The sequence below is a fragment of the Myotis daubentonii genome, chromosome 18 (assembly GCF_963259705.1).
Source record: "Myotis daubentonii chromosome 18, mMyoDau2.1, whole genome shotgun sequence".
NCBI lineage: Eukaryota > Metazoa > Chordata > Mammalia > Chiroptera > Vespertilionidae > Myotis > Myotis daubentonii.
The window spans coordinates 4,435,720-4,463,339 of record NC_081857.1 but is presented as its reverse complement, the minus strand read 5'-3'; the positions used below and the strand labels follow the sequence as shown (position 1 = coordinate 4,463,339).

The following is a 27,620-nucleotide window of genomic DNA, read 5'->3' as shown; positions in this document are numbered from 1 at the left end:
TTAATGCATTATTCCTGCCCGGGGGGGAGTGCCCTGGAAATTTCATCCTTGCTGATACATCTGGCAGAGGGGTTCGCTGAGAGTCATTTTTCTATTTTAAAATATGCAGATGGGGAGGCGTCTGTCTGCCTCCATCTGATTAGTTTGCTGTCACTGGTGAGCTCGGTCCTCAGTCCTGGCTGAGCTCGGACCTCCTGGGGGGCTGTTTCTAATTCTGTCCACGCTGCCCCAGATTGGCTTCCTTGGTCAGATGAGAAGTGCTAACGATTTAACCTGAAGGTCAGAGAGAGAGTGGATCTCTGATGCTGCCAACCCCGCTGCCCCGAGCGCCCTTTCTGGCGACAGATCCCGTGGCCTGGTGCACTTTGGGGGAAGCCAAGTAGCTGCCCATCCTGTTCGGTTGGGGTGAAGGGAGAGGCAGGATCCCCAGCCCCGCCTCTGTGCCAGGTCCCTTATTATCACAAACCCCTGGTCCTCTGCCAGCAGGGTAGAGAGCACTTGTGGGCACTGGGACTCTGTCTTTGGGTAACGACAACTGGAAACAGGCTCTGAACCCAGAATCACTGTCACTATTAGACTGAATTGCGTGGTCTGAGTAAGGAGAGCATCTCCTTGCCTGCCCACGAATAAATTCTATTTGACTGATGCCATGGTTTTCCTTCACTCCCCCCCCCATGACTCCCCCAAATCAGGAGGAGCCAGAGGGGCTCCATGGCAGATGTCCCATGTCACCGCGTCACAAGCTGAGGACCCTCCATGGCCATTTCTCTCACCCGCTCTCTCCCAGCGCTGCCTGAGCAGCTGGCTGGTCTCACTGCCAATAAAGGAGGCGAGGGAGAGTCAGAGTCCGCCACTGACTGTTAAATGCCCTCCTGCTCAGCACTCGGGGGCACAGTCAAAGGGACTATAACCTAGGGGCTCCCCAGCCAGGAGAAACACAGCTGACTCCCTGCTAGGACCTATGGACAAACTCAGCATCGAGTTCCTGGGAAAACCCTCCAAGGAGTCTTTTTTTATTATTATTAATACTAGAGGCCCAGCGCATGAATTCGTGCACAGACGGGGTCCGGCCGGCCCAGCCCCACCCCCTATTGGGGTGATGGGGGGTGCGATCAGGGGCAGGGCCCACCAGGGGGAAGGGATGCAGGCTGATCAGGGTGCTGGGGGCCGATCTAGGGTGGGGCCGGGCGGGGCTGCAGGAGGTTCCCCTGACAAGTGAGAGTACCTTTCACAAATAAATCTCCCCTCTTTCCTACATAAAAGGCATTTTATGTCTACATTTATCTTCACTTTTGGGGACTTTCCTGGGTGCTATTTGGTGAAGGCCTGGCGCGGCCAGCAGGCTCTCTGGGAATCGCAAGGTTCTATGGGCATGGATCTTCGGTGGTTTTGTCCCAGGCAGTCCGACATTCCCGCAGGCACAGAAAAGTCACAAAGCACACGACTGTCGACAGAGGGGCACAGGAATTCTGGGCAGCACAGCTGATGGGTTTCAAGCCTATGGGAAAGTTAACCAAATATTATACTCTATGGCACCATAGACTACCAATCAGGTTCAGATTTATTTATTTTTAAAAAATATTTTTATTTACTTCAGAGAGGAAGGGAGAGGGAGAGAGAGATAGAAACATCAATGATGAGAGAGAATCATTGATTGGCTGCCTCCTGCACGCCCCCTGCTGGGGATCAAGCCCACAACCCAGGCATGTGCCTTGACCTGGTCCATAGGTCTACACTTAACCACCGAGCTATGCTTGCCAGGCTGTTTTTATCTTCTTTATATATAAAAAGCTAATAAGCAAAGTGTCCCTTAGAGAGTTCGACCAGGAGAACGAGAGTTTGATCACCTGCTGTAACATGCACTGACTGACCATCAGGGAGCGGTGCAGAACATGGCGGGCGATCAGAGGCAGCGGTGGGGCACTGAGGGAGCCAGGGAAGGAGGAGGTGGAGAAGCGGGGGAGGTGGGGAGGCGGGGAGGCAGGGAACCTGATCGCCCTAATCACCAGCCAGGCCTAGGGACCCTACCCATGCACGAATTTCGTGCACCAGGCCTCTGGCATTTATTATGAATTTATGTCAGCTTTCCTGATTTTGTCTATGTGTGTGTTCTTCAAATTACCCTTTAAACAGATTTTGGCATCTTACTCATTCCCTAATTAATTCATGGGTTAAATAAAATGTTTGAAATTTATTCACGCTGCGTTTGTATGTGAGTCATGAGTTTTACCTTTTCAAAAATTGCACTTTAGCATAACTATTTTGTTTAATGTTGAGAGCTATTATATCATATTAATATTCATTCTCTGTATCAACTTTGGTTTCCATCTTCTTAAAAGGAAAGTAGCTAAAGAAGAATAATTAACTAGCACAGTAGACTTACAGGGTGTTAATACGGAAGGGCTGTCTGATGTTTCCTAACTCATTTTAGGTAAAGGAAGGGGATAGTCACGTGTATCCACACTTACTTTCCGGGTGCTTTCGCTAGGCTGTACAGTTTATAGCTCTCAGCACACGTGATGACATTGTTGTGGTGATGACACTTACTCTATGCTGGCCCCTGCTTTATGCTCTGCGCTCACCTTAGCACATTTAGGCCTCACAGCGAGCCGGGAGGTAAGTGCTGTTAATATGCCCATTTTCCAGATGAGGAAACGTAGGCACCAGAAGGTTCAGCACTCACCTGAGATCACACCGATAATCATGGTGGTTCTGTGTTCCGTCTAACTTCAGAGTTCCTAACTATTTGTTATTTAAGCCCATTTCACAGATGAGAAAACTGACGGCGAGTGACGTCATTCGCCTAGTAGCACAAAGCACGCAAAGGGCAGTGCCAGCGTCTGTGCCCAGGCTGCCTGGTGCCGAGGCCAGTTTTCTCCACCAGAGCGAGCAGGGAGGAGCTAGTGGCTTTGGGCCAGCGTTGGACAGAAGCGGGTATCACACCTGCGGAGGCCAACAACCCCACCCGGGCCTCTGCGGCAGAAAAGCAGCGGGACCGGCCCTCTGCGCTCCCTCCCTCCGCGGGTTCCGCGCCAGGTTCCCGCGTTTTGCGCATCTGGGCCCTTGTCCCCTTTCTCACCTTCATCCCGCTGGACCCAGAGGCTGCAGGATGCCCGAGGGCCCAGCCCCTCCCCGTGCAGAACAGGCACAGACAAATGTGAGGGGGCAGCCAGCTGACTGCCGCCTGGGGGCGCTGCTCAGGGAGCCCGGGGAGGGAGCAGAGCACAGGAAGGGAGACGCTGGCGGAGAGGCCACGGAGGACGCTGCCTCCCCGGCGGGCGGGGCTGAGGCTTTAGCTCCTCCGCGGCCAGGCGGCCCCCTGGCCTTTGCCTCTCCCAGGGTCTCCTCCCTCCCTCCAGGCTGCACACGCCCACCCATCGCCACAAACAGTCCCAACGGGGCCGCTTCCCCACCCCCTGACACCCCCAAATCGGGGCTCTGCGCCCTGCACACCGCACCGCAAAGCCCTTGTTCAGTCCCCGCGCACCGCCGCTCTGCCCCCCACAGGGCTCCACGCAGGGACCGCACTGCGGTGCTGCCACCGCTCTCCCCGCCCCGCCCCCCCCATGCCGCCTGCACAGCTGCGGCGCTTACATAAGCTGCGGCATGCGGTTTGGTCATCCTCTTAGCTATCGGAGCTCCTGGGGAGACAGCAAACCCCGAAATGCTACCAGACCGCCCCCCCAACCCCACCTCTCACCCCCCACCCCCGGAGCTGTCAGATAGTCACGCCTGAAACAACCACCAGCAGCAGTGCCTGGGGCGCGGCTAAGAGGCGCCCATCTAAGGGGGGGGGGCGGTGGAGGAAGAGCTCCCCTCCCTCAGGAAACAGAACTCCTCCTGGGAGAGTGGCTTTCCCAGCACCTGTACCCCTCAGCCCAGGGCCCCAGGAAATAGGCCAAAGTCACAGACCTTTTTCCCAGGACGAACCGGTTTGTGCTGAATGTTCTTGGTTACCCCCAGAGGCGGGAGGAATTGCCCTGGGCAAGGGGACAGTGCAGATTTCCTGCTGGGAGAGTGAGTGCCACCTCCCAGTCCCCCCTCAGCTCCCAAGGCCTCTGCCCTGCTCTCCTGTCCCCAGCCCCCAGTCCCACAGGGAGCCCAGCCCGGCTCACCCACCCATCTGCCTGGTTAGACTAGACAGCGGGGTCGGATTCACCCCCCAAGGAGGAAGAGGGGACCCCTTTGGAAACCACCGCTCCTGAGCCACCAAGCCCCCTCCCCTCTCCTCAGGCTACCTCATGGGGCTGCTACCTTCTTTTTTTTTTTAACTTTATTTTTTTTATTTATTTTTTATTTTATTTATTTTTTTGTTGCTTAAAGTATTACAAAGAGTATTACATATGTCTCCTTTTTTTCCCCCCGCCCTTGACAATCCCCTGGCCTCCCCTACCCCCCAGTGTCTTATGTCCATTGGTTATGCTTATATGCATGCATACAAGTCCTTCTAATCAGATGCCGCCTGTGGCAGCCGGTCAGCCTGGCAAAACTGAGTCCGAAACAGAGGGATGGAGGAGCAGGGTTCGAGCTGAAACAGCGTCGGGCCAGGGCCTGTCACCAACCTCCTCTTGTTCTGGATTAAAGGGAGGACACGGGACGCTCAGCTGGCAAAGCCCCGGGCAGGCTGTACGGTTTGGTCACCCAGGGCAGGGGAAGGGAAGGGCAAAGCAATTTTTTCTTGGCCACTTGAGCTGTGGACGGAAAGGAATTTTTTCCTTCCCAACGTGTAGGAGGGCATTCGCTCCTGGCGAGTGGTGAGGAAGAGGGCATCTCGGGAAGAACATTTTAGAAACTTGGCAAGTGGGCCTTGGTCCTGGGGATGGAGGCGGGACAGAATTCTGTGGGCAGGTGTCAAGAAATCGCAGGGGCTAATCCCGTTCTGAACATTTAATCTTCAGCTATGCCTCTTGGATGCCAGTTGGAATGGCATGAGCCTAAAAAAAAAAGATTCCGTATCCGGGGCGGCAGTGGCATCCACGCATCCACCCGGCTGGGACCTGGAATAGTCACTGCCACCTGCTGCGCGGCATTTCCTGGGCCTTGGTCGTGGTTTCTCGGGCAGCAGAGTGGAAAGAGCAGCAGAGTGGAAAGAGCACTGGCCTAGAGTCAGGGCACTGAGCTGTTTCCACCTCTATTTTCAGCTCGATTTACAGTTCCCTCCGACTGTACGACCTTGGGCAAGCCCTTAACCTTCCCTCAACTCTGAAATGGAGAAGACAGTTCCTGCTCTGTCCTCCATTGTGAGGGTTGAATGAGGTGACATGGGCTTCCAGAGATCTAACAGACTATACCCTCAAGACAGTCCCCAAAATGTCTTCAGTCCCCGTGGCCAGGCGAGCCCACTTTTTGCCCCAGCTTTGGGACTCATCAGATCCAGTCCACTTCGTTTTTTATGTGTTTTCTTGCACATCTATACATTCTTGGATGGAGGAGGTATAGGTTAAATCTCTATCCAGGTGTGCTGTGACTGAATTTACACCTTTAAGAATCTCGTAGTCAGATGGTGAGACACCCAACGAGAGGGGTGGGTGGAGACCAGTCATGACCAGAGGCTTAAAGGCTGTGGCAACAACTCAGGTTGGGGGCCCTTCAAGATCAACTGACCTCAGAAGAATTTCCGAGTTTGAATCCCTAAAAGGTCAGCGTTGGAAGCTGGAGCAGGAAGTCTGAGGGCTGGGTACCAGTGCTCTCTCTCTGCCACCTATTACGTCAACGCTCTGAAGTTCAAGTCCATCATCAATTCTCAGTAGAGTACACGCTGCATGTCTGTGAGGTCAGGACAGGGGTGAGAAAGCTGAGATGAGATATAAGGGTGGACACAACTTAAATAGAGCAGTTTGGGCCAACCAATCGGGGAGCGGGAAGACTATTTGCCAAGTGGTTATGGATGATAAGCAAAGACTCAGACTTCCAGGATCCATTGCTCAAGCCAGTGCTTATTCTTTGCTTAAGGACATGGATCCACAAACCTGTATTACAGGCCTTACTTATTTGGTCAGGAATTTATGAAATTATAATATCATAATTTCTGGCCCTGTGCATTTGATGAGTTGTACAAGATATACACAGTCCCACGATGAACTGTATAAGTTGCTCTGGGTCTACCGATGTGTATCTTTCCTTGAGAGCTCTGTGGCCTGTCCAAATGAGGTTTTTTGTTTTTTTGTTTGTTTGTTTGTTAATGCATCTTTATTGTTGAAAGTATGATAGATGTTCCCCTTTTTTCCCCATTGACCCCCTCCACCCCGCACCAACCCCTGCCAGGCCTTCACCACACTATTGTCTGTGTCCATGGGCTATGCATGTATGCATATAAGTTCCCCAGTTAATCTCTCCCTACCCCCCACCCCACCTTCTCTCTGAGATTTGACAGTCTGTTCCATGCTTCTATGTCTCTGGATCTATTTTATTCACAGTTTATTTTGTTCATTAGATTCCACATAGGAGTGAGATCATGTGATATTTGTCTTTCTCTGACTGGCTTATTTCACTTATCATGACACTCTCCAGGTCCCTCCATGCTGTCTCAAAGGGTAAGAAATCCTTCTCTTTTACTGCTGCATAGTGTTCCATGGTGTAGATGTACTCAAGCTTTTTATCCACTCATCTACTGATGGCTACTTGGGCTGTTTCCAGGTGGCTAACTGTGCTGCTATGAACATAGGGGTGCATACATTCTCTCTGATTGGTGTTCTGGGTTTCTTAGGATATATTCCTAGCTGTGGGATCACTGGGTCAAATCGCAGTTCCATTTTTAATTTTCTGAGGAAACTCCATACTGTTTTGATAGTGGCTGCACCAGTCTGCATTCCCACCAGCCCTGTATGACGGTCCCCTTTTCTCCACATCCTTGACAGCAATTGTTTGTCGATTTATTGATGATGGCCATTCTGACACGTGTGAGGTGATAGCTCATTGTAGTTTTAATTTGCATCTCTCTGATGATAGTGACTTTGAGTATTTCTTATATGTCTCTTAACCATCTGTATGTCCACTTTGGAGAAGTGTCTATTTAGGCCCTTTGCCTGTTTTTTTTATTAACTAGTTTGTCTTCCTTTGGTTAAGTTGTGTGAGTTCCTTATATATTTTGGATATTAAACCTTTATCAGATCTATCATTGCCAAACATATTCTCCCATACAGTGGGCTCTCTTGTTGTTTTGTTGATGGTTTCTTTTGCTGTGAGAAGCTTTTTATTGTGATGTAATCCCATTTGTTTATTTCCTCCTTAGTTTCCTTTGTCATAGGAAATGTATCCATAAACATATTGCTTTGTGAGATGTCTGAGGCTTTGCTGCCTATGTTTCTTCTAAGATTTTTATGAATTCATGACTTACATTTATTCTTGTGTATGGTGTAAGTTGGTGTTCTAGTCTTAGTGTTTTGCATGTATCTGTCCAATTTTCCCAACACCATTTATTGAAGAGACTTATTGACTCCATTGCATGCTTTGCCTCCTTTGTCAAATATTAATCGAGTGTAATGGCTTGGGTCGATTTCTGGGCTCTCTGTTCTGTTCCACTGATCTATGTGCCTATTCTTGTGCCAGTATCAGGCTGTTTTTATTACCGTGGTTTTGTAGTGTAACTTGATATTTGGCATTGTGACCCCTCCAATTTTGTTCTTATTGCTCAAGATTGCTGTGGCTATTCGGGGTCTTTTTCTATTCCATGTTAATTTTTGGAGAGTTTGTTCTAGGTCTGTGAAATATGCCATTGGTATTTTAATAAGGATTGCATTGAATTTATAGATTGCTTTGGGTAGTATGGACATTTTAATTATGTTGATTCTACCAATCCATGAATGCAGTATATTCTTCCACTCATTTATATCTTCTCTATCTCTTTTTTCAATGTCCTGTAGTTTTCTGAGTACAGGCTTTTTTAACTCCTTGGTTAAGTTTATTCCTAGGTATCTTCATTTTTTTATTGCAATGGTAAGTGGGATTATTTGTTTAGTTTCTCCTTCTGAGAGTTCATTATTGGTATATGAAATTCCATAAATTTCTGGGTGTTAATTTTGTATCCTGTTGTCAAATTCATTTATTAAATCTAGTAGTTTTTTGGTGGAGTCTTTAGGGTTTTCTATGTACAATATCATGTTGTCTGTGAATAATGAAGGTTTTATTTCCTCCTTTCCAATTTGGATGCCTTTTATTTTTTCTCCTTGTCTAATCACTGTGGCTAGGACTTCCAGTGCTATATTGAATAATAGTGGTGAAAGCAGACATCCCTGTCTTTTCTTGTTCTTAGGGGAAATGGTTTTAGTTTTTGCCCATTGAGTATGATGTTGGCCCTAGATTTGTCATATATGGCCTTTATCATGTTGCGGTATGCTCCCTCTATTCCCACTTTGCTGAGAGTTTTTATCAAAAAGGGGAATTGGGTCCAGCCGGTGTGGCTCAGTAACTGAGTGTCGACCCATGAACCAGGAGGTCATGGTTCAATTCCCAGTCAGAGCACATGCCCAGGTTTCAGGCTCAATCCCCAATAGGGGGCATGCAGGAGGCAGGCAATGAATGATTCTCTCTCATCCTTGATGTTTCTATCTCTCTCTTCCTCTCTCCTTTCTCTCTCTGAAATCCCATAAAGACCTATTTTTTTAAAATATATTTTTATTGATTTCAGAGAGGAAGGGAGAGAGAGAGAGAGAGAGAGAAACATCAATGATGAGAGAGAATCATTGATTGACTGCCTCCTGCACACCCCACACTGGGGATCAAGCCTGACACCGGGTATGTGCCCTGACCGGGAATAGAACCGGTGACCTCTTGGTTCCTGAGTTGAAGCTCAACCGATGAGCCACACCCAGCTGGGCAAGACCTATTTTTTAAAGGGTGTTGGATTTTGTCAAATGCTTTTTCTGCATCAATTGATACGATCATGTGATTTTTGTCTCCCGATCTGTGTATGTGATGGATCACATTTACTAGTTTGTGAATATCACACCAGCCTTGCAGCCAATGAGGCTTTTTAATTTGGGTGATGGAGGCTCTCTTCACTGAGAGACCTGCTGAATTTCTTTCCTCCCTCTTAGTTTCTTTCTTTGCTTCCTGATGTTTTAATACCCTTTCATTTCTCTTTTGTCAAGGGAAGGATATGAAGCAAATTTCCAGGCTCATCACTCGCCTGCTGCAGGTGACTGTTTATTCTCAGAGCAGCTAATGGCCAGCCAGACAGGCTGGACTGAGGAAGGAAGCAAAGCAGGAGAAGTGACAGCCATAAAAAGTCTGAAGTCCGAAATGAATCTGGAGTATCTCTGAAAATTATAATCTATGTCAAAGAGAAAAACAGACTGTAATTAAGAGAAGGGAAAACAATAGGCTTTTACCGAAAGTATTACGGTTTCTATGTAAAGGAGGAACGCGGGCATTCCAGGAAATGAGTAAATTGCAAGTCATTTAAGAACAGACATCACGTCTTACGTGACTGTGACAGGAACTTCTGTTTGTTGCTAAGTATCTGGTCTTTACTTAACGCCTGGTTTTTAGCTGGAAAATGATCACGTGGGAAGAAGACTGCATTGCCCGCCCCTTGCGGCTGAGTTGGGCTATCTGACCACCTTCTGGGCAATGAGCAACAGGAAGTGATGTGGGCAACTTCTGCAAAGTGTCATCTGGAGAAGACATGACTTCTGCCCCACTCCTTCCTGCTGCATGGAATGCTACACTGGGGAGCGGAGACGGAAAGACTGGGTCAGTGGATGCCACACCTGCCTGGCCTGCTCCACGCCCGGTTTGGTTGCAATGAGAAAGAGAAAAGGATCTCTCTACTTTAAACCACCGTATTTTGGTTTAATACTCCTTGGCGATGCACACCTACCACCTGAGGGAGAACCCTGCATTCACTCAACAGTCACAGCTGTCACCGTTACCGCCGGCTCCACTTGTATGCGGGGTGTTACTTTCCTGGCGTCTCCGAAAGGTTTGGTGTTTTGGAATCTCAAGGACATAGATGCAGAGAGAACTGGGCCATGATTTGCTTTAATATGATGAGCAAAGCAGCCCGAGGAAAGGGCAGATGGATGAACGGGTAGATGGATGAGTGGGTGGATGGGTGGATGGATACAGACATGCAGACAACATAGCCAGGCAGACAGACAGACAGACAGACAGACACAATTACCATCCAGCAGAAAGTGTGCTGAGCCGGGACTCAAGTGCAGGCAGCGTCACTGGCTGGTTGAAGCATAAATTGGAATTCCTTAGAAGCAATGTATATCACAAGTGTTCGTTCTCTTTTACACAATCATTCTGTATTTGTTGGAATGAGCTCTAAGGAAAGAGTGTGGACAGAGAGCGCTGTGCAGCATTCCCACCATCGCGCAGGGTGTGGCCGCTGAGTCTAAACCTATGGCTGCACCGGGGACACATACCACGAAGGGTCCGCAGTAACTGGTGTCGTTTGCATGAGTTGAATTTCACTGAGGAAAGAGCTTCTGCCAGAGACATCAGGCTGGGACACCGAGGGACAGAGATGGGGGATAGTGCACAGGTAGCGGGGTGTCTGCTCCAACCCCAGCCCATGGCTCAGTCCCCAGGGAGCGAGGGTCCCCCACGGAGGCTGGAGGAGTGAGCTGTCTCCAGGGATGAGACAGGCCAGGCGGCTCTGCCCAGTTCTCAGAGCCCTGCGCGCTGGGAGAGCCTCAGTTGGGCTCAGCACCGAGGGCCTGGAGGCTCACCCTGTCACCCTGCGGGCCTCGCCTGCCAGGATCAGAAGCCCCAGGTGGAGAGTGGCCCTGAAGGCCGGGGTGGCTGCCCCTGCAGTGGAGGCAGGGACGTGCTGCCCCCTTGTGGCAGTGTGGCTTGTCAGCACAGCAGGGGGCAGGAGCTGGGAGGGCTTTGTGAGCTCCTCTGAGCTCCTGGGAACTGAACGGGGCGGGGTTAAGAGGCACACAGGTGGGGACCAGAGCCACTGTCCCCTTTGTGGCCACAGGTCAGGAGATTAACTGAAATGCACAGCGGTGGGGGAAATTGATAAAGTGTGTTTGTCTCATAAGCCGTGCGCTTCACGATGTATGCAGCTCAGCCCCTTCCCTGTCCTGGAAGGCGCTGGAAGCTGGGGGCCTTCTCCCGCGGATTCTGTTGACAGCAGGTGTCTGCTCGGACATCCCCAGGGGCTGACCCTCTGCGAGGTCTGAGAAGCGAAGGGTGGCAGAAGCTCCGGGTGTGTGGACGGGCATCGCAGTGGCTGCCCTGGGTTTTGCCAGCAGCTCTGGGTGCTGCGGGCAGCGGAGCTCAGCCCAGGGCCACCCCCACACTATTTGTGCTTCTCGCTCTGGGACCTTCCTGCCCATGGCTGCCTTGGGGGGGGGGGGGGGCGTGTTCAGGCTGCATAAGCCACATGGCCCTTGTTAAACCCCTTCATACTGAAAAGAACTCAGAGCAGCTTCAGTTTTCATACCCAAATCCTGGCTGACACCGCCTATTGGTTAGCGCCTGGGTCCTGGGAGCACCCAGATTCCATCCCTGAGATCTGCACTTAATTCTGTGAAAACTTGAGGAAGTTCCCTAACCCTTCGTTCCTCAGTTTCTTCACCTGCAAATGGGATAATAGAATCACCTACCTCATCAGATTGTCACATGGGTAAAGTTATATGACATATATTAGCATCCATAAACATGACCTGTCATCATTATTAAATACTAGAGGCCCGGTGCACAAAAATTTGTGCACTCGGGGGTGAGGGGGGTCCCTCAGCCCGGCCTGTGCCCTCTCACAGTCTGGGACCCCTCGGGAGATAATGACCTGCTGGCTTAGGCCTGCTCCCGGGTGGCAGAGGGCAGGCCCAATCCCTAGGTGCAGCCACTGGTCGGGCTCAGAGCAGGGCCGATTGGGGAGTTGGGGCGCCGCCCCCTGTCATGCACAGAGCAGGGCGATCGGGAGGTGGTGATGCTACCCTCAGTCGCGCTCAGGGTAGGGCCGATTGGGGGGTTGGGGCACCGTACCCTGTCACACTCAAGGCAGGGTCGATGGGGAGGTTGTGGCGCCACCCCCTGTCACGCACAGAGCAGGGACAATCAGGGGGTTGGGGCACTGCCCCCTGTCACGCACAGAGCAGGGCCCATCAGGGGATTGGGGCGCCGCCCTCTATCACCCACAGAGCAGGGCCGATCAGGGGGTTGGGGCGCCGCCACTCTCACACTCAGAGCAGGGCCAATGGGGAGGTTATGGCTCTACCCCGTCATACACAGAGCAGAGCCCATGGGGGGGTGGGGGTTGGGGCGCTGCACCCTGTCACACACAGAGCAGGACCAATCAGGGGGTTGGGGCGCCACACCCTGTCACACACAGAGCCGCAGGGCGATCAGGGGGTTGGGGAGCTCCCCCCTATCAGGCACAGAGCAGGGCTGATCAGGGGGTTGGGGCGCCTTCCCCTGTCACGAACAGAGCAGGGCGGATAGGGAGGTTGGGGCGCCGCACCCTGTCACACACAGAGCCACAGGGTGATCATGGGGTTTGGGCGCTGCTCCCTGTCACGCTGCTCCAGGGGCCAGGAGGCCTCGCGGCTCTGCTGATCCCAGTGCTGGGAGGCATATTACCCTTTTACTATATAGCGTAGAGGCCTGGTGCACAGGTGGGTGCCTGCTGGTTTGCCCTGAAGGGTGTCCTGGATCAGGGTGGGGGTCCCCACTGGGGTGCCTGGCCAGCCTGGGTGAGGGGATGATGGCTGTTTGCAGCTGGTCACACACCCTTCAGGGTGGGGGTCCCCACTGGGGTGCCTGGCCAGTCTGGGTGAGGGGCTGAGGGCTGTTTTCAGGCTGGGGGTGACTGAAGCTCCCAACCGCTCCTTTTTTTCTTTTTCTTTTTTTTATTCTGGGCCAGCTTTAGCTTTGAGGCTTGGCTCCAGCTCTTAGGCCTCCTCTGCTGAAAGTAGGTTTCTGGCCTTTGCTTACAATGTTGCAATCCTGTTGCCTGAAGCCTGGCGGACTAAAGCAGGTTTCTGGGCTTTTGTTTAGCTTCTATATTTGTTACATAGTTGCTTAGAGTTGCAGCTCAGAAGCCTGCAGAGGCAGGCGGGGAATGTTGGAGTCGTCTGTCACTGAAGCAAGCACGCCTCATGTTAGTTTCAAGCTGCCTGGCTGCCGGCCGCCATCTTGGCTGGCAGTTAATTTGCATATCGCCTGATTAGCCAAAGGGAAGGGTAGCGGTAGTACGCCAATTACCATGTTTCTCTTTTATTAGATAGGATGGCAGAACCATTGAAGGGAAAGAAAATTGCTTATCCAGTATAATCTCAACCATCTGAAATACACAAGTAACAATACACAAAACATGTTTTCTCTCCAGTAATGGGTTTCCAGGTGATTGGATTTTCTCTTGTACTAGTATATCCTTCTTATATCTGTTAAGTTATCTACAATAAGTCTGTATGTACTGCTTTATAAAAATAATAACATGCAATAGTATTAAAATAGCCTATAGGGAAGTTACTTAGATATACGTTCAGTCTTCCACGTTGCTCACAAATTCAATGTCCCCTGAAAAGACAGCACCAAAGTGTACCGCCCTGTATTTCCCAAAGGTGAGTAAACATGTCCATCCCTCCAGATGGGAGCAGAGATGCCCGGTCCGGGCTGAGGGGGTGGCCGGAGTCTGTGGAATGTTCTGGCGAGACTGTCCCACTGACTGCGAGGGGAGAGAACTACCGCTGGACGCTGTGGTTTGATATTTTATTCAGAAGAAGTTTCAGGGTCTCAGGTGTCTGCTGATGTTTTAGTTCATCCTTAAGTCCCTCTCATTCACGTTGACCATCCGTTCTGTGAGACTAGGGTAGCCACACTGCCAGACTCATGCCTCCTGCTGCACGGCTTCATTATTAATCATTAGTTATTGATTATTAATTATTAATGATGCCCCCTTGCTTCCAAAAGTGTCTCTGTTCAGACAGTAATGCACGCGTGCCCTCTGTGCATGACCTGCCCAAAGAGCCGCGGCCTGGCTTTCGATGCGCCTCCCGGCTTGAGCGGCGTCTCACCTGAGTCCAGGCCACCGGAGCCCGCCACACCTGAGCGCCCTCCTTTCTCCTGGGAGTGAGCACCTCCCTGGGAAATGAGGAAGCCAGTGGCGACTTGCACATCTGTGCCCACATCTCTCTATAAACACACCCACCTGCTAAGAAACGCCACGCAGTGTCGTCACCTGTAACCCTAGGACCACGTCTTGTTTTCCCTTCTATCACCTGAGCGGATGCAGCAGCCACTTGTAGAAATGAGACAAACCGATTGAACGGAACTGGCCTGGGCTTGCTGTTGTTGCTGAGAGATGATGTGTGGGCTTACCTGTCAGTCACGTCTGCTAGTTCCCAGGCAACATCTTGAGAAGAAAGATTGTTTGGGCGGGAATTTGTATTTACTGTTAAAGTCCTTTTCATTTCTTCACTGCACCTGGGAGAGCGTCAGCATGGAGCAGGCGCGGCCGTCTGTCAGTCCCCGGTGCTGGGAGACAAAACAGCTAAGATAATGCGCACACAGCGTGTTTGCTGGTGCTCAGTCCTGACAACTTACAGCCTGGACCTGCCTCTTCTCCAGTCCCCAGGCCTCCTCTCTGCTTTCTCCGTGAGCGTGTGCACTTTCAGCTGCAAGACGCAGCACAAGTTCCTCCGAGGAAGCCCTACTAACGCAGTCTGAAGGTGAAGGTGATGGAAACACACCTGAAAGGTCTTGCAAACACTCGGGAAAAGCTAACAAGCCGGTCCCCGCGTGTGCAGTGCCAGAGGGGTGCCACGGGCTCCTACAGGGAGGGGTGAAACAGCCTTGCAGTCACAGGAGACGTCTCCTGCCGGCGGGAGGCGGCACCAAGGCCTTGAGGACCCATATGAGCAGGAGGATGGCTGGACTGGGCAGGACCACACCAGGCGGGCGGAGCTGTGGGCCTGGTGGAAACTCTGGGACAGTGGTCTGGTCGGCAAACTCATTAGTCAACAGAGCCAAATATCAACAGTACAACAATTGAAATTTCTTTTGAGAGCCAAATTTTTTAAACTTAAACTATATAAGTAGGTACATTATTATTAACTTAATTAGGGTAGTCCTAAGGCTTAGGAAGAGCCACACTCAAGGGTCCAAAGAGCCGCATGTTGCTCGCGAGCCTCAGTTTGCCGACCACGGCTCTGGGACCCCCAGTGGGGCACCGAGGCAGGAGCATAACCCCATAGCTCAGAAGGCAAGGAGAGAGTCACATGGCGTGACCCAGGGTGTCCCAACGCTGACTGGGACAGTGATGTCTGCGTGAACCACGGACTTCGGGGAGGCCTTAGAGGAGCCTCCAAACGGAGAACACGCTGCCTGGTCCTAGTGATGGAGCTTGAAGTGAAAGCGGAGCCGAGATTAGAAAACAGCCAGGCCTCCTTCACACCCACGTGTGGGCACTGAGAGGCAGTCCTGCTGTTGGGTCGCTGGGACAACCTCAAAATAGCAAACTCTGAGCTTGCTGTTGGCTCGGGAAGGGGCAGGGGTGGAACTTGTCTCCTGGCAGCCATCAGTCCTGTTGGGCACGTGACCCGCAGAGGTGGCCTTGCGAGGTGAGGCCTGCAGTCACCACAGCACTGGCCCAGACGCTTCCCTGTCGCCCAAGTACACCTGATGCAACCTTGCCTGTCGCCCAAGCACACCTGATGCAACCTTGCCAACCCAGTTTGAGCCGCAGAATAGGACTGTGCAGCTCAGCAGAGCAGCCAGCGCTGGGTCTGACGTCTGACTCCGCATCTACTCAACTCCTCTGCCCCAGCGGACAATGGCCCCTGCGGAGCTTAGTGGGACATTTCTGTCCCCAGCATAAGCTTAGAACAGGAGGTGCCACGCAGACCAAATGAAAAGGGGTGCTGGGACCACAGGTGTTCCAGAAACCACCACACGCTGCCTTGCTCCATATGGCCTATTAGCATTGGGCACCTAATCCTATATTTGCCGAAATAAATATATTTTCTTTGTTTTTAAGAGCAGTTTGCATTAATATATTCTCTGCTGCAGTGGATTGTGCGTCTGCCTGCCTTGCCAGAATCTAGCTGGTAGCTAGTTTCCTATACGCAGGGATTCTGCCTGTGGAAGGCGGGTGAGTGACACAGCAGAGCCCGTGGCTCTCAAGCACACGCTGTGAACAGCGACCTGGAGGACAGGTGGGCTGCGCCTCATAAGCCCTCTCTCGGTCCTCCTGCAATTGGAGTGGGCCCCCCTCGTTCAGGCCGCCCATGAATCATTCTGCAGACACCCCCTGGCTGGAGATAAAATTCTCACTAACGTTGGAATTATCGAGTGGCCTCTATGATTTGTCCCTTCTCCCAACATCTCGGGGTCATAATGGAACCTACCAATCGCAGACTGGTCACTTACTTGCTGGACAGGAAGCAAGGGCTCCTGTGACACGGAGGCAGAACAGAAATGGGAAACCCCAGCCAGTGCCCCTTTTGTTTTCTTTCTTGGGGCAGGGGCTATGGCAAGGGTTGTGGGCGGGGCTGGGGCAGGGGCTGGGGCCAGGGCTGTGGGCGGGGCCGGGGCCAGGGCTGTGGAGTAAGTCAGTCTAGGGAGGCCTCCAGGGTTGTCTCCCACAAAAGGTGACTAGCCAGTGGATGCTTTGTATGAGTTGAACCATCATCTCACTTTATTTCATCTGGTTTATTTCTTCAACCAAATTAACCAATAATAAGATGTTAAAGAAATGCCTGGTCATGACATTTACTATTTTTAAAGTATGGCACAAAATTATATATAGTCCAATTTATTTATTTAAATATGTTTCTATTGATTTTAGAGAGATAGGAAGGGAGAAGGAGAGAGAGAGTATTAATACTGCCAAAATGGGTAACCCTGGAGGGAAATGATGCTTCAGTTGCTTTGTGAGTATTCTTGAAGATCTGTGCTTGTGAATGTGTGAGCACCTATGAATGTGTGTGTGTGTTTGAATCCCACTGACCTAACTTTTCTTTATTTTGCTCTTCTTACATCAGAGTTAATGGTGTTCATCAACACTTTATTTTTTTAATATATTTTTGTTGATTTCAGAGAGGAAGGGAGAGGGAGATAGAAACATCAATGATGAGAGAGAATCATTGATCGGCTGCCTCCTGCACATCCCCTACTGGGGATCAAGCCTACAAGCCAGGCTTGTGCCCTGATTGGGAATCAAACCATGACCTCCTGGTTCATGGGTCAACGCTCAACCACTCCAGCTGGGCTCTTCATAACTGCTTTAAATTCCTTGAGTTTCTGCATGTCAGCAAGATCGGTGCAGCATAAAAAGAAGGTGTAGCTGCAACATCTTGGCGCCTACAGTTGCTCCAGCTTTAAAGAATGCAACCCCCTTACTCTATAAGCTGAACTAAACACATTTCAGAGAAGTTAAAAATTCTCAGCACTTACATGGATCCAATTTAACATCAAGATTAGAAGGACAGGGATATGTAAGATTGATGACCCCAATTCATCATAGACTCTTTCTTCCTCTAGAACACAATATATCACATCTTCATAGCAACCCAGGTGATTTATTAGTGTAATCCGAGGAGAGCTGTGCCTTTTTAAATTGTGTTTTTGCTCAAAAGGTGTACGTACACACAACATAATCAAGGGAAGAATAAAATACTTAATCTCAGCTCATCTCAGTGTCAAGAGACTGTTTGTACAATTTCCTTTCTTCTACCTCTTCCTCTCTATCTTAGAAACATTCCCCAAATGCAGGTGTCCTATGGACACGGTGATGAAACCGGGATGCTCTGAGCGTATGAGTCAGGGCCAAGGAGACAGAAAGGACCGAGGGAAAGGTGATGCCGTGGGTGATGAGCGCACGGCCCACCTCTCCTCCTAAAGCCCATTAGGAGACCATCCCCAGCCCCCACCGCATGTCTCTCCCTTTGTAAGTTCTGAACGTGGAGACGGTGCCAGATTGCACATGGCGCTTCTCCGAGAATCACACCCACTGCTCAGAGGGACGAGCAACAACATCCCCATCCTCCCTCCCGAGTCCGAGGTGGAGGAGAGGCTGTAGCCAGGAGGCCCAGGCTGAGAGCCATCGCCATGGTCACCGTGGAGGGGAGCGTAAGTCTCCTGCAGCCAAAGCATCTCCACTGCAGGTGGGGGCCCGACAGAAACCTAAAGGCTACTCTCACGCAACCATGGTCCAGAGGCCGGGAGCTGGTCCGGTGCCCCGCCCACTGCTATGCCTCCCCACGGGGGGTGGCGGGGGCAGCAGAAAGAGGAGCCCTCCTGTCCTAAGCTGCAGCTCTCATGACAAAACAGCTCTAAGTCCCAGGCAGTACATTCCTACAGCGTCTCCAGGATCCCCCTCCAGGACCTGCTGTTCATCCCGTGGGCCACTGTCAACAGGGGGACTGAGCACCAGCCCTGAAATCGCTCATGCATCTTTTCTAGAGGAGGAGAAAACACCTGTACATTTGTGCATACAGCCACATACCACGTTTAGCTGGTAGTCGCTGGAGTTAGGCGCCATGTGTCTTCACATGACCCTTGTGGACTGGCCCAGCTGCTGACAGCCCTTGATTTAGCTGTGCTAACTGAGGATGGTGGGCCATATGCAAGTCACCAGAGCCTCAAACACACAGTGTTGACCAGTGTGTCAACAGAGACGTCAATGCAAGAGTTCCCGCAGCTCTGCTGGTAGGTGAGTAACACCCACCCCTCCAATTCCTGAGAAAGCGAAGGGCCTGGCCTGAGGAGCCGATGTCGATCAAGTAGGAAGGACTTTGTGTCTCGAGGGCCCGGTGCACCACCGCTCTGCCTTCTAGGGGATAAACAGTCAACAAAGGGCTGTGGGTGTGTTTTGTAGAAAAACCCTTATTTACGTCTATTCCCATTACAAAAACAATACTCGGTGCAGAATCCTTGAGTGGGGGCTCTGGCTGAGCTCTCCCTGGAGGAGCTGCTCCCTCTGTCTTCACTGGCAAACACGACTCCAGTTCCCGCCTTCCCGCCCCACTCGCCTGCCTTCCATTCGAAGCTTCAGTGCATTAAGGCAAATAAAAAGGTCCCAGGAAGGACATTTGCTGAGAGAGGTATTTGGTTTCGTTTCTTATTTTCAAGGCCTCAACACAATGTGCTAAGTGTCCACCCGGGGGCACTGGGACCTGTTCACTTTCATGCAACTGGCCTCCGCTTGTTGATCTTGCCTTTGACAAGATCGATGGAGGAACACTTCATTGGTTAACAGGAAAAAGACTTCCAAGCCTTTCATCTTCCCTCTTTAGCTATGAGGCTATTCATTATTGGGATCACACAGGTGATTGTGATTAATAGTATATCAACCCCACGAAATTAATTTTTCAAGGTTGCTGTGAAAAATTATCTTCTTCCATTTCTAGCCACCCTAAATCTTCCACCTTTAAAACAATCTGCTACCTCTAAATTTTGTCAAATTTAACCCTCTTGTGTCTTAATAAAATCCAGCCTTGCCCTGGCTGGTTTTGCTCAGTGGATAGAGCTTCGACCTGTGGACTGAAAGGTCCTGGGTTCGATTCCAGTCAAGGTCACATGCCCCCGTTGCAGGCTCAATCCCCAGTAGGGGCGTGCAGGAGGCAGCTGATCAATGATTCTCTCATCATTGATGTTTCTATCTCTCTCTCCCTCTCCCTTCCTCTCTGAAATCAATAAAAAATATATTTTTTTAAATCCAGCCTTCAATATAAAAAAGAATGAATGAAGCAATGATCTCTTTTAATTGTCTACTGAAATATAATACACATATTTAAAAAAACACAACACAGTAGAGAATTTTCATGAACTGAACACACCAATATGATCAAGATTCAGAAATAACTTAAACTGCACTAAGCCACTCACGCTGGATCTCCAATGCACTCTTTACTAGATCTTATGAGTCTATCGCATGGAATGTGACCTTTTGGGTACAGTCACATTCAATTATGTGAATATACGTTTTCATCCAAACGTACAAAAAATCGTTTAACATATGTAATACCCTTTGTAATACTTTAAGCAATAAAAAAAAAAAAAAACAAATATCAAAGGATTGTTGGTCTCAATGAGGTGCAGCCAATGTAACCACTAGATTCCTCTGCTTGTTGTCAGTCAAAATATTTAAATAATTCTGATCCTTGGGACCCAAGACAACTTCCTTCAAACATGCCACAACATGTAAAAATGTAAGGAAGGCCCTGGCCTGTGTGCTAAATGGTTAGTGTCGGTCCGCTCAGCGAAGGGTTCAGGTTCGATTCCTGGTCTAGGGCGTGCATCTGGGTTGCAGGTTCTATTCCTGGCACCCCAGGGTGTGTGCGGAAGGCAACCAATCGATATGTCTCTCTCACATCGATGTTTCTCTCTCCCGCCCTCCCACTCTCTCTAAAACTCAATGGGAAAGTATCCTTGGGTCAGGATTGGCCAAAACAAACAATAGTCATAATTGGAGAATTCCAACTAGGGGAGAAAAACGGGACTAACGGGATTGAAGCAATCGTGGCAGCACTAACAGCCGCGTTGCCCATTCTGTTTGCAGTGGGAAGCAGGGGTCCGGGTGGAAAGCGATGGGCGTGGCTATGCACACCCCGCTTTTCTCACCCCATCATGATACGGACATGCCCCAGAGCCCCACAGCTCAGCTCTCTCCGGAGCCCGTCCTGCGGAAGGACATGAATCTTCTTCCCACACTGCGCGGCCCCGGAGGCGCCATGAGGACAGAGAAGCGGGTTCGTGCTGCAGGCTCCTGGGCTCCGGCTGGGTCCTGGGTCTGAGCCCCTCACAAATGCTCCGCCTGTCTGTGCGGGGGACACGCCACCCAGGAGACCTGAGGCCCCAGGTGCTCCCCGCTCCCCCCCCCTCTGCCCCCCAAGCAGCCCCAGGGATCTGTGTGGATGTCCGTGACTGTGAGGACCCCATTTCCTGCAGGTGCGGGTGCGGCTGTGCGATGCGTCTCTCACATCGATGTTCCTCTCCGTCTCTCGCCCTCCCTTCCATTCTCCCTAAAAATTAATGGGAAACATATCCCCTGGTGAGGATTTTCTCAAAAGCAACAAACTAACAAAACAAAAAACTCATAGATACAGAAAACAGAACGGCCATTACCAGAGGGGAAGAGGGTGCGCGAAGGGTGACAGGGGGGAGGAGTCAAACACCCGGGATGAAAGGGGACTAGACTCGGGTGGTGAGCGCACACAGCGCGCAGGCGCCATCGGACAGGAATGCGCCCCTGAAGTGTGTGCCTTATTAACCAGGTTACCCAGTGCATCTAGTGAAAAAGTGGGACCAAGAAAAAATAAAGTAACACGCACAGGCAGCTTCTAGCCTGACTGCAGGGGGCAGTGCGAGCACAGATGGGCAAAGGAGCAATTTCAGTACAAATTGTTAAATTTCAGGGTTAAGGTGAGTACAAGATGCCATAGGTGGACAAGAGGGTCACAGACATTTATAAAAAAAAAAAAAATAGGTGATTGATAGATTAGATAGATGGATAGATGACAGATAGATGATAGATGGTAGAGAGAGATAGAGATAGAGATAGAGACGGAGACAGACAAGGTAGAGATAGAGAGAAATATATCTGTTTCTTAAATTATTTCTTTGAATGGAATTGAAATCCACTAGCCCACAGGGGTACAGTGAGTAGACCCAGGTCCTACCTGAACGAATTAAAAACCTCCAGTCAATTCGTCCGGAGCCATGCACACTACCTGGTTGAAACCCCTCGGTGTCCCGTACACCATCCAGAGGATGTGATAGGTTCACCGGCCGTGCACAGCCGTATCCTCCCACGTCGGCTCATTGCCACCTCAAGACATCTCTGGGGTCTGGGGACAATGGGACACACAATGCAGGGTCCAGTCAGGAAACCGTTCTCGCCTCCTGTGACGTTGCTGCTCGCCCTCCGAGGCGCCTGTGTCGTTCTTGGTGTGTGAGGCCAGCTTTGACGGTGGTCATGGGCAAAGACAACGAGAAGGGAGAGACCCACCCTCCGCTAGGAGGCAGCTCCTCCGTGGTCTCCGCTCTGGCCCGCTGGTCGGGTCACGAAAGTGAGCTACCCTCTGCGACCCTCCAGCGGACCCGGAAATTGCCGAGGGCTAGACCACAGTTGGCACTTCTCCCCTTCAGGCCCGCCAGGCCTGTGGTCCTCACTGTGGGGCGACGGGCAGCAGCACACACACCGCCAGCCGCCCGGACAGCAGGGCCACGAGCATGAGCCAACCAGCAACTTAGTAACGACCCAGAGCCGGTCTGGGTCAGGGGCCAGATGGACGTCCGATGAAAACCTCACTGCGAATGGTGATCACATCGAGAAAGGTGCAGGTGGCAGAGCCAGGTGTGCAGAGCAGAACAGCATGACCTGGTGACGGCAGAGCCCTGGGTGATGGCAGAGCCCTGGGTGACAACAGAGCCCTGGGTGACGGCAGAGCCCTGGGTGACAGCAGAGCCCTGGTGATGGCAGAGCCCTGGGTGACAACAGAGCCCTGGGTGACAGCAGAGCCCTGGGTGACGACAGAGCCCTGGTGACGGCAGAGCCCTGGGTGACAGCAGAGCCCTGGTGATGGCAGAGCCCTGGTGACGGCAGAGCAGTGGCGACTGCAGGAAGCACAGAGGCCACCAGCGCATCGCCCACTGGGAAGAGCACTGATGGCTACTTGAATCCCGTATCTTCCCGCCCAGAGTCCAGCCTCTGCTACCCTGACAGAGAAAGGCACTAGCGAGCCGTCTTTATGTTTCCTTCCCGGGGAGAGCAAAGGGAACAGCGAGAAGGGAAACACCTGCGGAGCTCGGCGCGGGAGACGCCGCCCAGGGAGGGACCCTCGGTGGGAACCAGTGCGCGGGGTTTCCCCTGGCTCCATGGAGAGAACTCCGCGAGAAAGACGGGTTGGAAGGGATCTTGAATTGTTGCCACTGCCACAGGGCCAGGTGACCCCTGGGGAGGGAACCGTTTCAAGCTGAAGCCAAGGAGGAGGAATGCAGCTCCCCTCTGACAGGGGCTTAGAACCTGACAGACGAGCATCTGAAGTAACCTGCAAAGTGATCACATCATTCTCAGTCTCAGAACGCAGGTACTCATGTGAACAGGGAGTAAGTCTTTCTTAAGTTTCCTCTTCAAGGCCTGTGCCAAGCGATTAAGGAGGTGACACAGCTGTGAGTCCAGCGAGCAGAACCGACAAGCATGGTCAGGCCGACCCACCAGGAGTCAAAACATCATCCCATCAACATCATCTCCTCAGCATCATCTCATCGCGTGATGACTAAGGACCAATGGCTGACCTCCGTTCCCAGCCTCACCCTAGCCCAGTGGTCGGCAAACTGCGGCTCGAGAGCCACATGCAGCTCTTTGGCCCCTCGAGTGTGGCTCTTCCACAAAATACCGACTTCTGCGCACGGGCCACGAAGTTTCAATCACACTGTTCATGCGCGCACGCACATGGTATTTTGTGGAAGAGCCACACTCAAGGGGCCAAAGAGCCACATGTGGCTCGCGAGCCGCAGTTTGCCAACCACTGCCCTAGCCCTTTCCCCTTTACAGTCTGTCCCCTGCGCCTGCTGTAGGGCAGGATTTGATGCTTGTAAGCGTCCTGTCTTCTTGTTGGCTGGCCTTCTCAATCCACGCCTTATGGGCTTCGACCCCGCCTTCGTTATTGGACACAGCGACAGGCAGCCCGAGCCACCCAGAGGTTTCCCAGCAACCCATCTCCGATAAACACCGCCCAAATCTCCCACCATGATACCATCAAAGGGAGATCCCGTGGGACCGAAATAGATCAGGAGTGACCTGTCACCCGCCCCCTTACGCAATGAATGACGTTGGGACGGTTCCTAGTAATAAATATTTATTCATTAAAGCAGCTGAATGACCAGGAAAACACGAAAAGTAAAAACACAAGAAAACAACTAGATGCAGGCTGTACTTTCAGAAAAGGTGCATATAATTTAATCGGTCCTTGTAAGGAGAGGGCTTGCAAGGAGACATCGGCCGCTGGCTCGGACGGGACGAGGCCACTACCTCGCCTGGGTCGCGCCTGTGCTGGTGGGCTGCTGGGCTCCCGTGGGCTTGGTCTGGTTTGTGTTTATTCTCTTGGACTTGTCCATGGTTTCCACCGCCTTCTTCACCCAGTCGATTTGCGGATCGGCACAGACTTTAAGGCCACGTTTGGTAATGAATCTGCGATGTAAGGAAAAGGCAGACAAAGTGAGCCACGTCCCAAGTCTGAGCCAGGAGTTCAGATCAGACCAACGGTAAGCGCTCTGCAGACATTCCCGGACGGAACGGGCTTTCGGACCCGAGCCCCTTAGTGCAAAGCTCTCTTCTACAACCTGTTTAACACAAAGGAGACTGTCTCCAGGTGACACCCTAACCCCAGGCTCCTTTCTCAGCAGAGCCACCAAATGTTGTGGCTACGCTGGGCCTGCGAGGTCATCTGGTCCAATGACCACATACCAGCACCTTCCTTTTCAAATCTAAATGCACTCATCCCGTTTTCTGAACGAAAGGTGCTTTCCTTATCTTAATTTCTGTGAGCAAAGTTGTAGTTACTATGTGCTGGGAAGAGCTGCTATTCTGAAAACGAGATCCTGGGACAACGTAGGCCAGTTTTTGACTCATTATCTGGAGGTACGGCAACTGGTCAACACGGCACCCACATACCCACACTCCACACGAAGGGGAGGGGCCCGGAGGGTTTCAGCTGAGGGCAGCTATGTGGTCAAACTCCCTAAACTTGACCCTCAGGACTGAGCACAGCCTTGCTCCGGGTCTGCTCAGTCTCCTGCTGACACTAACTCGGAAAGGAGGAGGCTAATCGTCACCTGGTTGCCACCTTTGGGTGACAGTCACGCTGTGGGCTGCGAAGGGCAGGGTGAGCGTGGGGAAACCCAGGGGCTGCTGGCTCAGGGGGGGCTCCGCCAGGGGGACCTGCTTCCCTGAGGCGGATTTCCACGGCCCGGCCCGCCCAGCCCAGCTCAGGGAGACACTCACATGACTGCTTTCATGGGCCCCTCCCTGATGGTGTAGGTCTTGATTCTGCTCACGGGCAGCCGCTTGGTGGTCAGGCTCACACAGATTCGCTGTTCCAGGACCTCACTCCCCACACCTGGTGAAGAAAGACAAGGATACAATGTAACTTCCACACGTTACCGTGTCACCAAGAAAACAACGGAGAGAGGTGTGTGAGGAGACAGTGGAGGAGGGCGCCATTGAATAGCGGCGACAGCTTGGTTTTGTTCTCGTTTCCATGGCGAGATGTGAGCCACAGAAAGGAAGTGGTTCATCAGGTATCGTCCTCAGCAGACATGGCCCCGGGGAGCTGAACGTTTCAGGTTAAGAACCACCTCACCTGGCAGAGGGGAGGGGCCCGGGAGGGTTAATAACACTCAGGTTCGGGGAACTCCCATCAGGGCTTCTAGGTGCTGGTTTTCTCCTCAGCTGAAGAGCCCGGTGCGTGCTGCCCAGAGAGCTATTCAGCTACAAAGCACCTTAAGTAGCAGCGGAGGCTTTTATTTTTAAATATATTTGTGTTGATTTCAGAGAGGAAGGGAGAGGGAAAGAGAGAGAAACATCAATGATGAGAGAAGATCATTGATTGACTGCCTCCTGCATGTTCCCTGCTGAGGATTGAGATCACAACCCAGGCATGTGTCCTTGACCAGAATCAAATCTGGAGCCTTCAGTCCCCAGGCCGACGCTCTATGCACTGAGCCAAACCAGCTGGGGCCAGCCAAACCTTTCCTTTTAATATGAACTACCCGAAAGGTGTTTGCTAACCTTGCCCTCTTCATCTCTCCTCTCCATCACTTCCTATCTGGTCTCGGAACCAGTGGCGGGGAGTCTGCATTTGCTCCCTGTTTCTCTCACAACTGAAGGAACAACATTTCCCTGGGAAATATCCAACATGGGCCCCCCAGGCCCAGCGAGTCCACTGGCCTCTAAGTCCCCAAAGCTCCTCCTCCCTCCCGGCCGTGCCTGCGTGTCTGTGGGGTCGGGTGAGACGGCACCTTCGGCAGAGCTGCGTCAGGATGCAGGCTGCCTCCCCTGGTTGTGCAGCAGCAGCTCAGGCCAGGGCGCAAGGAGGAAACGGGAATCTGGCCAGTGTACGAAGCCCCCTCCGCTCTCCCAGCGTCTTCCCCACCCACACCTGGGTCCCCACAAATGGCACAGCCGTTGTGTAACAAAATGCCAGCATATATGCATATATATACATATATATATATATATATATATATTTCAGAGAGGAAGGGAGAGGGAGAGAGAGATAGAAACATCAATGATGAGAGAGAATCATTGATCGACTGCCTCCTGCCACCCACCAGTGGAGATGAGCCTGCAACCTGGGCATGTGCCCTGACCGGTCATCGAACCTCGACTTCCTGGTTCATAGGTCGAAGCTCAACCACTGAGCCACACCGGCCAGGCCTTAATCTCCTCAATCGTTTTTATTCTGCTTAAAATTTCAGGGAGGTTCAGGCTTTGCCACCTCTGTCCATGGACACCCTTGGGGATCCACCATCGGGCTCCGATATTCTAGTCTAAGTAGTAAGTCTACAGACTAGGGGGTCGAGAGGAGAGTTACACCCTAGGGGTAGTCTCTCTTGCTCCAGAGCCACAGGAAAACTAAACTCCAAGCAGCTGGAAAAAATAACCCTTAAGGAAATATGGCAGGACACCCGGGCCAGGCTCAGCATCTCTGAGCCTCGTCCGCTGTCTCTTGCGGGTTGTTTGATTGTGTAGAAGGCATTGATCTATTTGCTAGCACTTATCAAATGGCCTCTCATAAGCTCAAGAATTTATCATAACTGGGAGCAACATCAGTCATCCTAAATTCTCCCACCTTCTCAAGGACAACACTGATTTCTCATAGGAAGGTGTAAGCTTCCAGTCTAGTTTTTAAGCAGAAAACACTGCCTGGTTTCAGAACACACACCCGCTAGCTCATCCCCACATTGTGACTGTACTCTCAAAACTTTTGAGAATTTATCACGCTCGGTATCACCTGGGCAAAGCTACAAAGGCATATACTGTTGTCACCACCGTCCGACCACTACATCCACCCAAGAGAAAATCCAGGAAGCGGTCCTAAGATTTAGCTCATTGCGATCCCAGGTGAGATCTGTTACTGTCGTCAACCTATAGATGACGGCATGTGGGCCCAGAGAGAGGAAGAGATTTACCCCAAACCCCCCACGAGAAGCCTGGCCCAGAGTCTCACCAGGCTCTGTCTTTGGAATCCACGAGGCCCCCTCCACTCACAATTCTCATTCCCACTTTGCTCCGGGGTAGCGGGGCACTCCAGGCCACACCGAGTCCAAACTAAAACCTGGGCCCCGCCCGCACCTGCCCCTGCTCCGCGGACAGCCCTGGACTCACCTTCCACAACGTGGGCCACGAGGCAGCAGACCCCGAGCAGGGCGAGGAGCAGAAGCTTCATGCTGAGTGCACTGAGCTGAGCGAGCAGAGCCGGAGGATGAGCCGGAGGATGAGCAGGGCTGCTCAGGGGTCTCTTTTATCCCCGATGGTCAGCGCTTCCTGTGGTGGGAGGGGCTTCCAGGTGGGTGTGCAATCACGGAAAGTATTGGCTGTGCTGAGGCTTTTCTGAAAGTTCCCCTGCTCTCACCCCCACCCTGTGGCCTTTCCTTTTCACCTGTGGTTAACGTGTCAATGAAAGCAAATGCGCGCTTAAAACAAAGGCGGCTGC

The 27,620-nt window shown here is 51.7% G+C and overlaps 1 protein-coding gene across 1 annotated transcript; it reads right to left on the bottom strand.

The window, feature by feature from the left end:
• Window positions 1-23,753: 23,753 nt before the first annotated feature.
• On the bottom strand, window positions 23,754-27,392 carry XCL1 (X-C motif chemokine ligand 1). Its single transcript, XM_059673349.1, has 3 exons — window positions 27,293-27,392; window positions 24,908-25,022; window positions 23,754-24,094 (listed from the first exon to the last, which is right to left on the bottom strand). Exons 1-3 carry the CDS (start codon window positions 27,351-27,353, stop codon window positions 23,932-23,934), a joined length of 339 nt encoding a protein of 112 aa, XP_059529332.1. The 5' UTR covers window positions 27,354-27,392; the 3' UTR covers window positions 23,754-23,931.
• Window positions 27,393-27,620: the final 228 nt, after the last annotated feature.

Bases quoted from the DNA above. Each gene is read 5' to 3' on its own strand.
- XCL1 (XM_059673349.1), bottom strand. From the start codon at position 27,353: ATGAAGCTTCTGCTCCTCGCCCTGCTCGGGGTCTGCTGCCTCGTGGCC. The intron at 25,023-27,292 runs GTGAGTCCAGGG...TTTCTTCACCAG, and splicing joins CGTGGCCCACGTTGTGGAAG to GTGTGGGGAGTGAGGTCCTG. The intron at 24,095-24,907 runs GTGAGTGTCTCC...CTTACATCGCAG, and splicing joins GGGCCCATGAAAGCAGTCAT to ATTCATTACCAAACGTGGCC.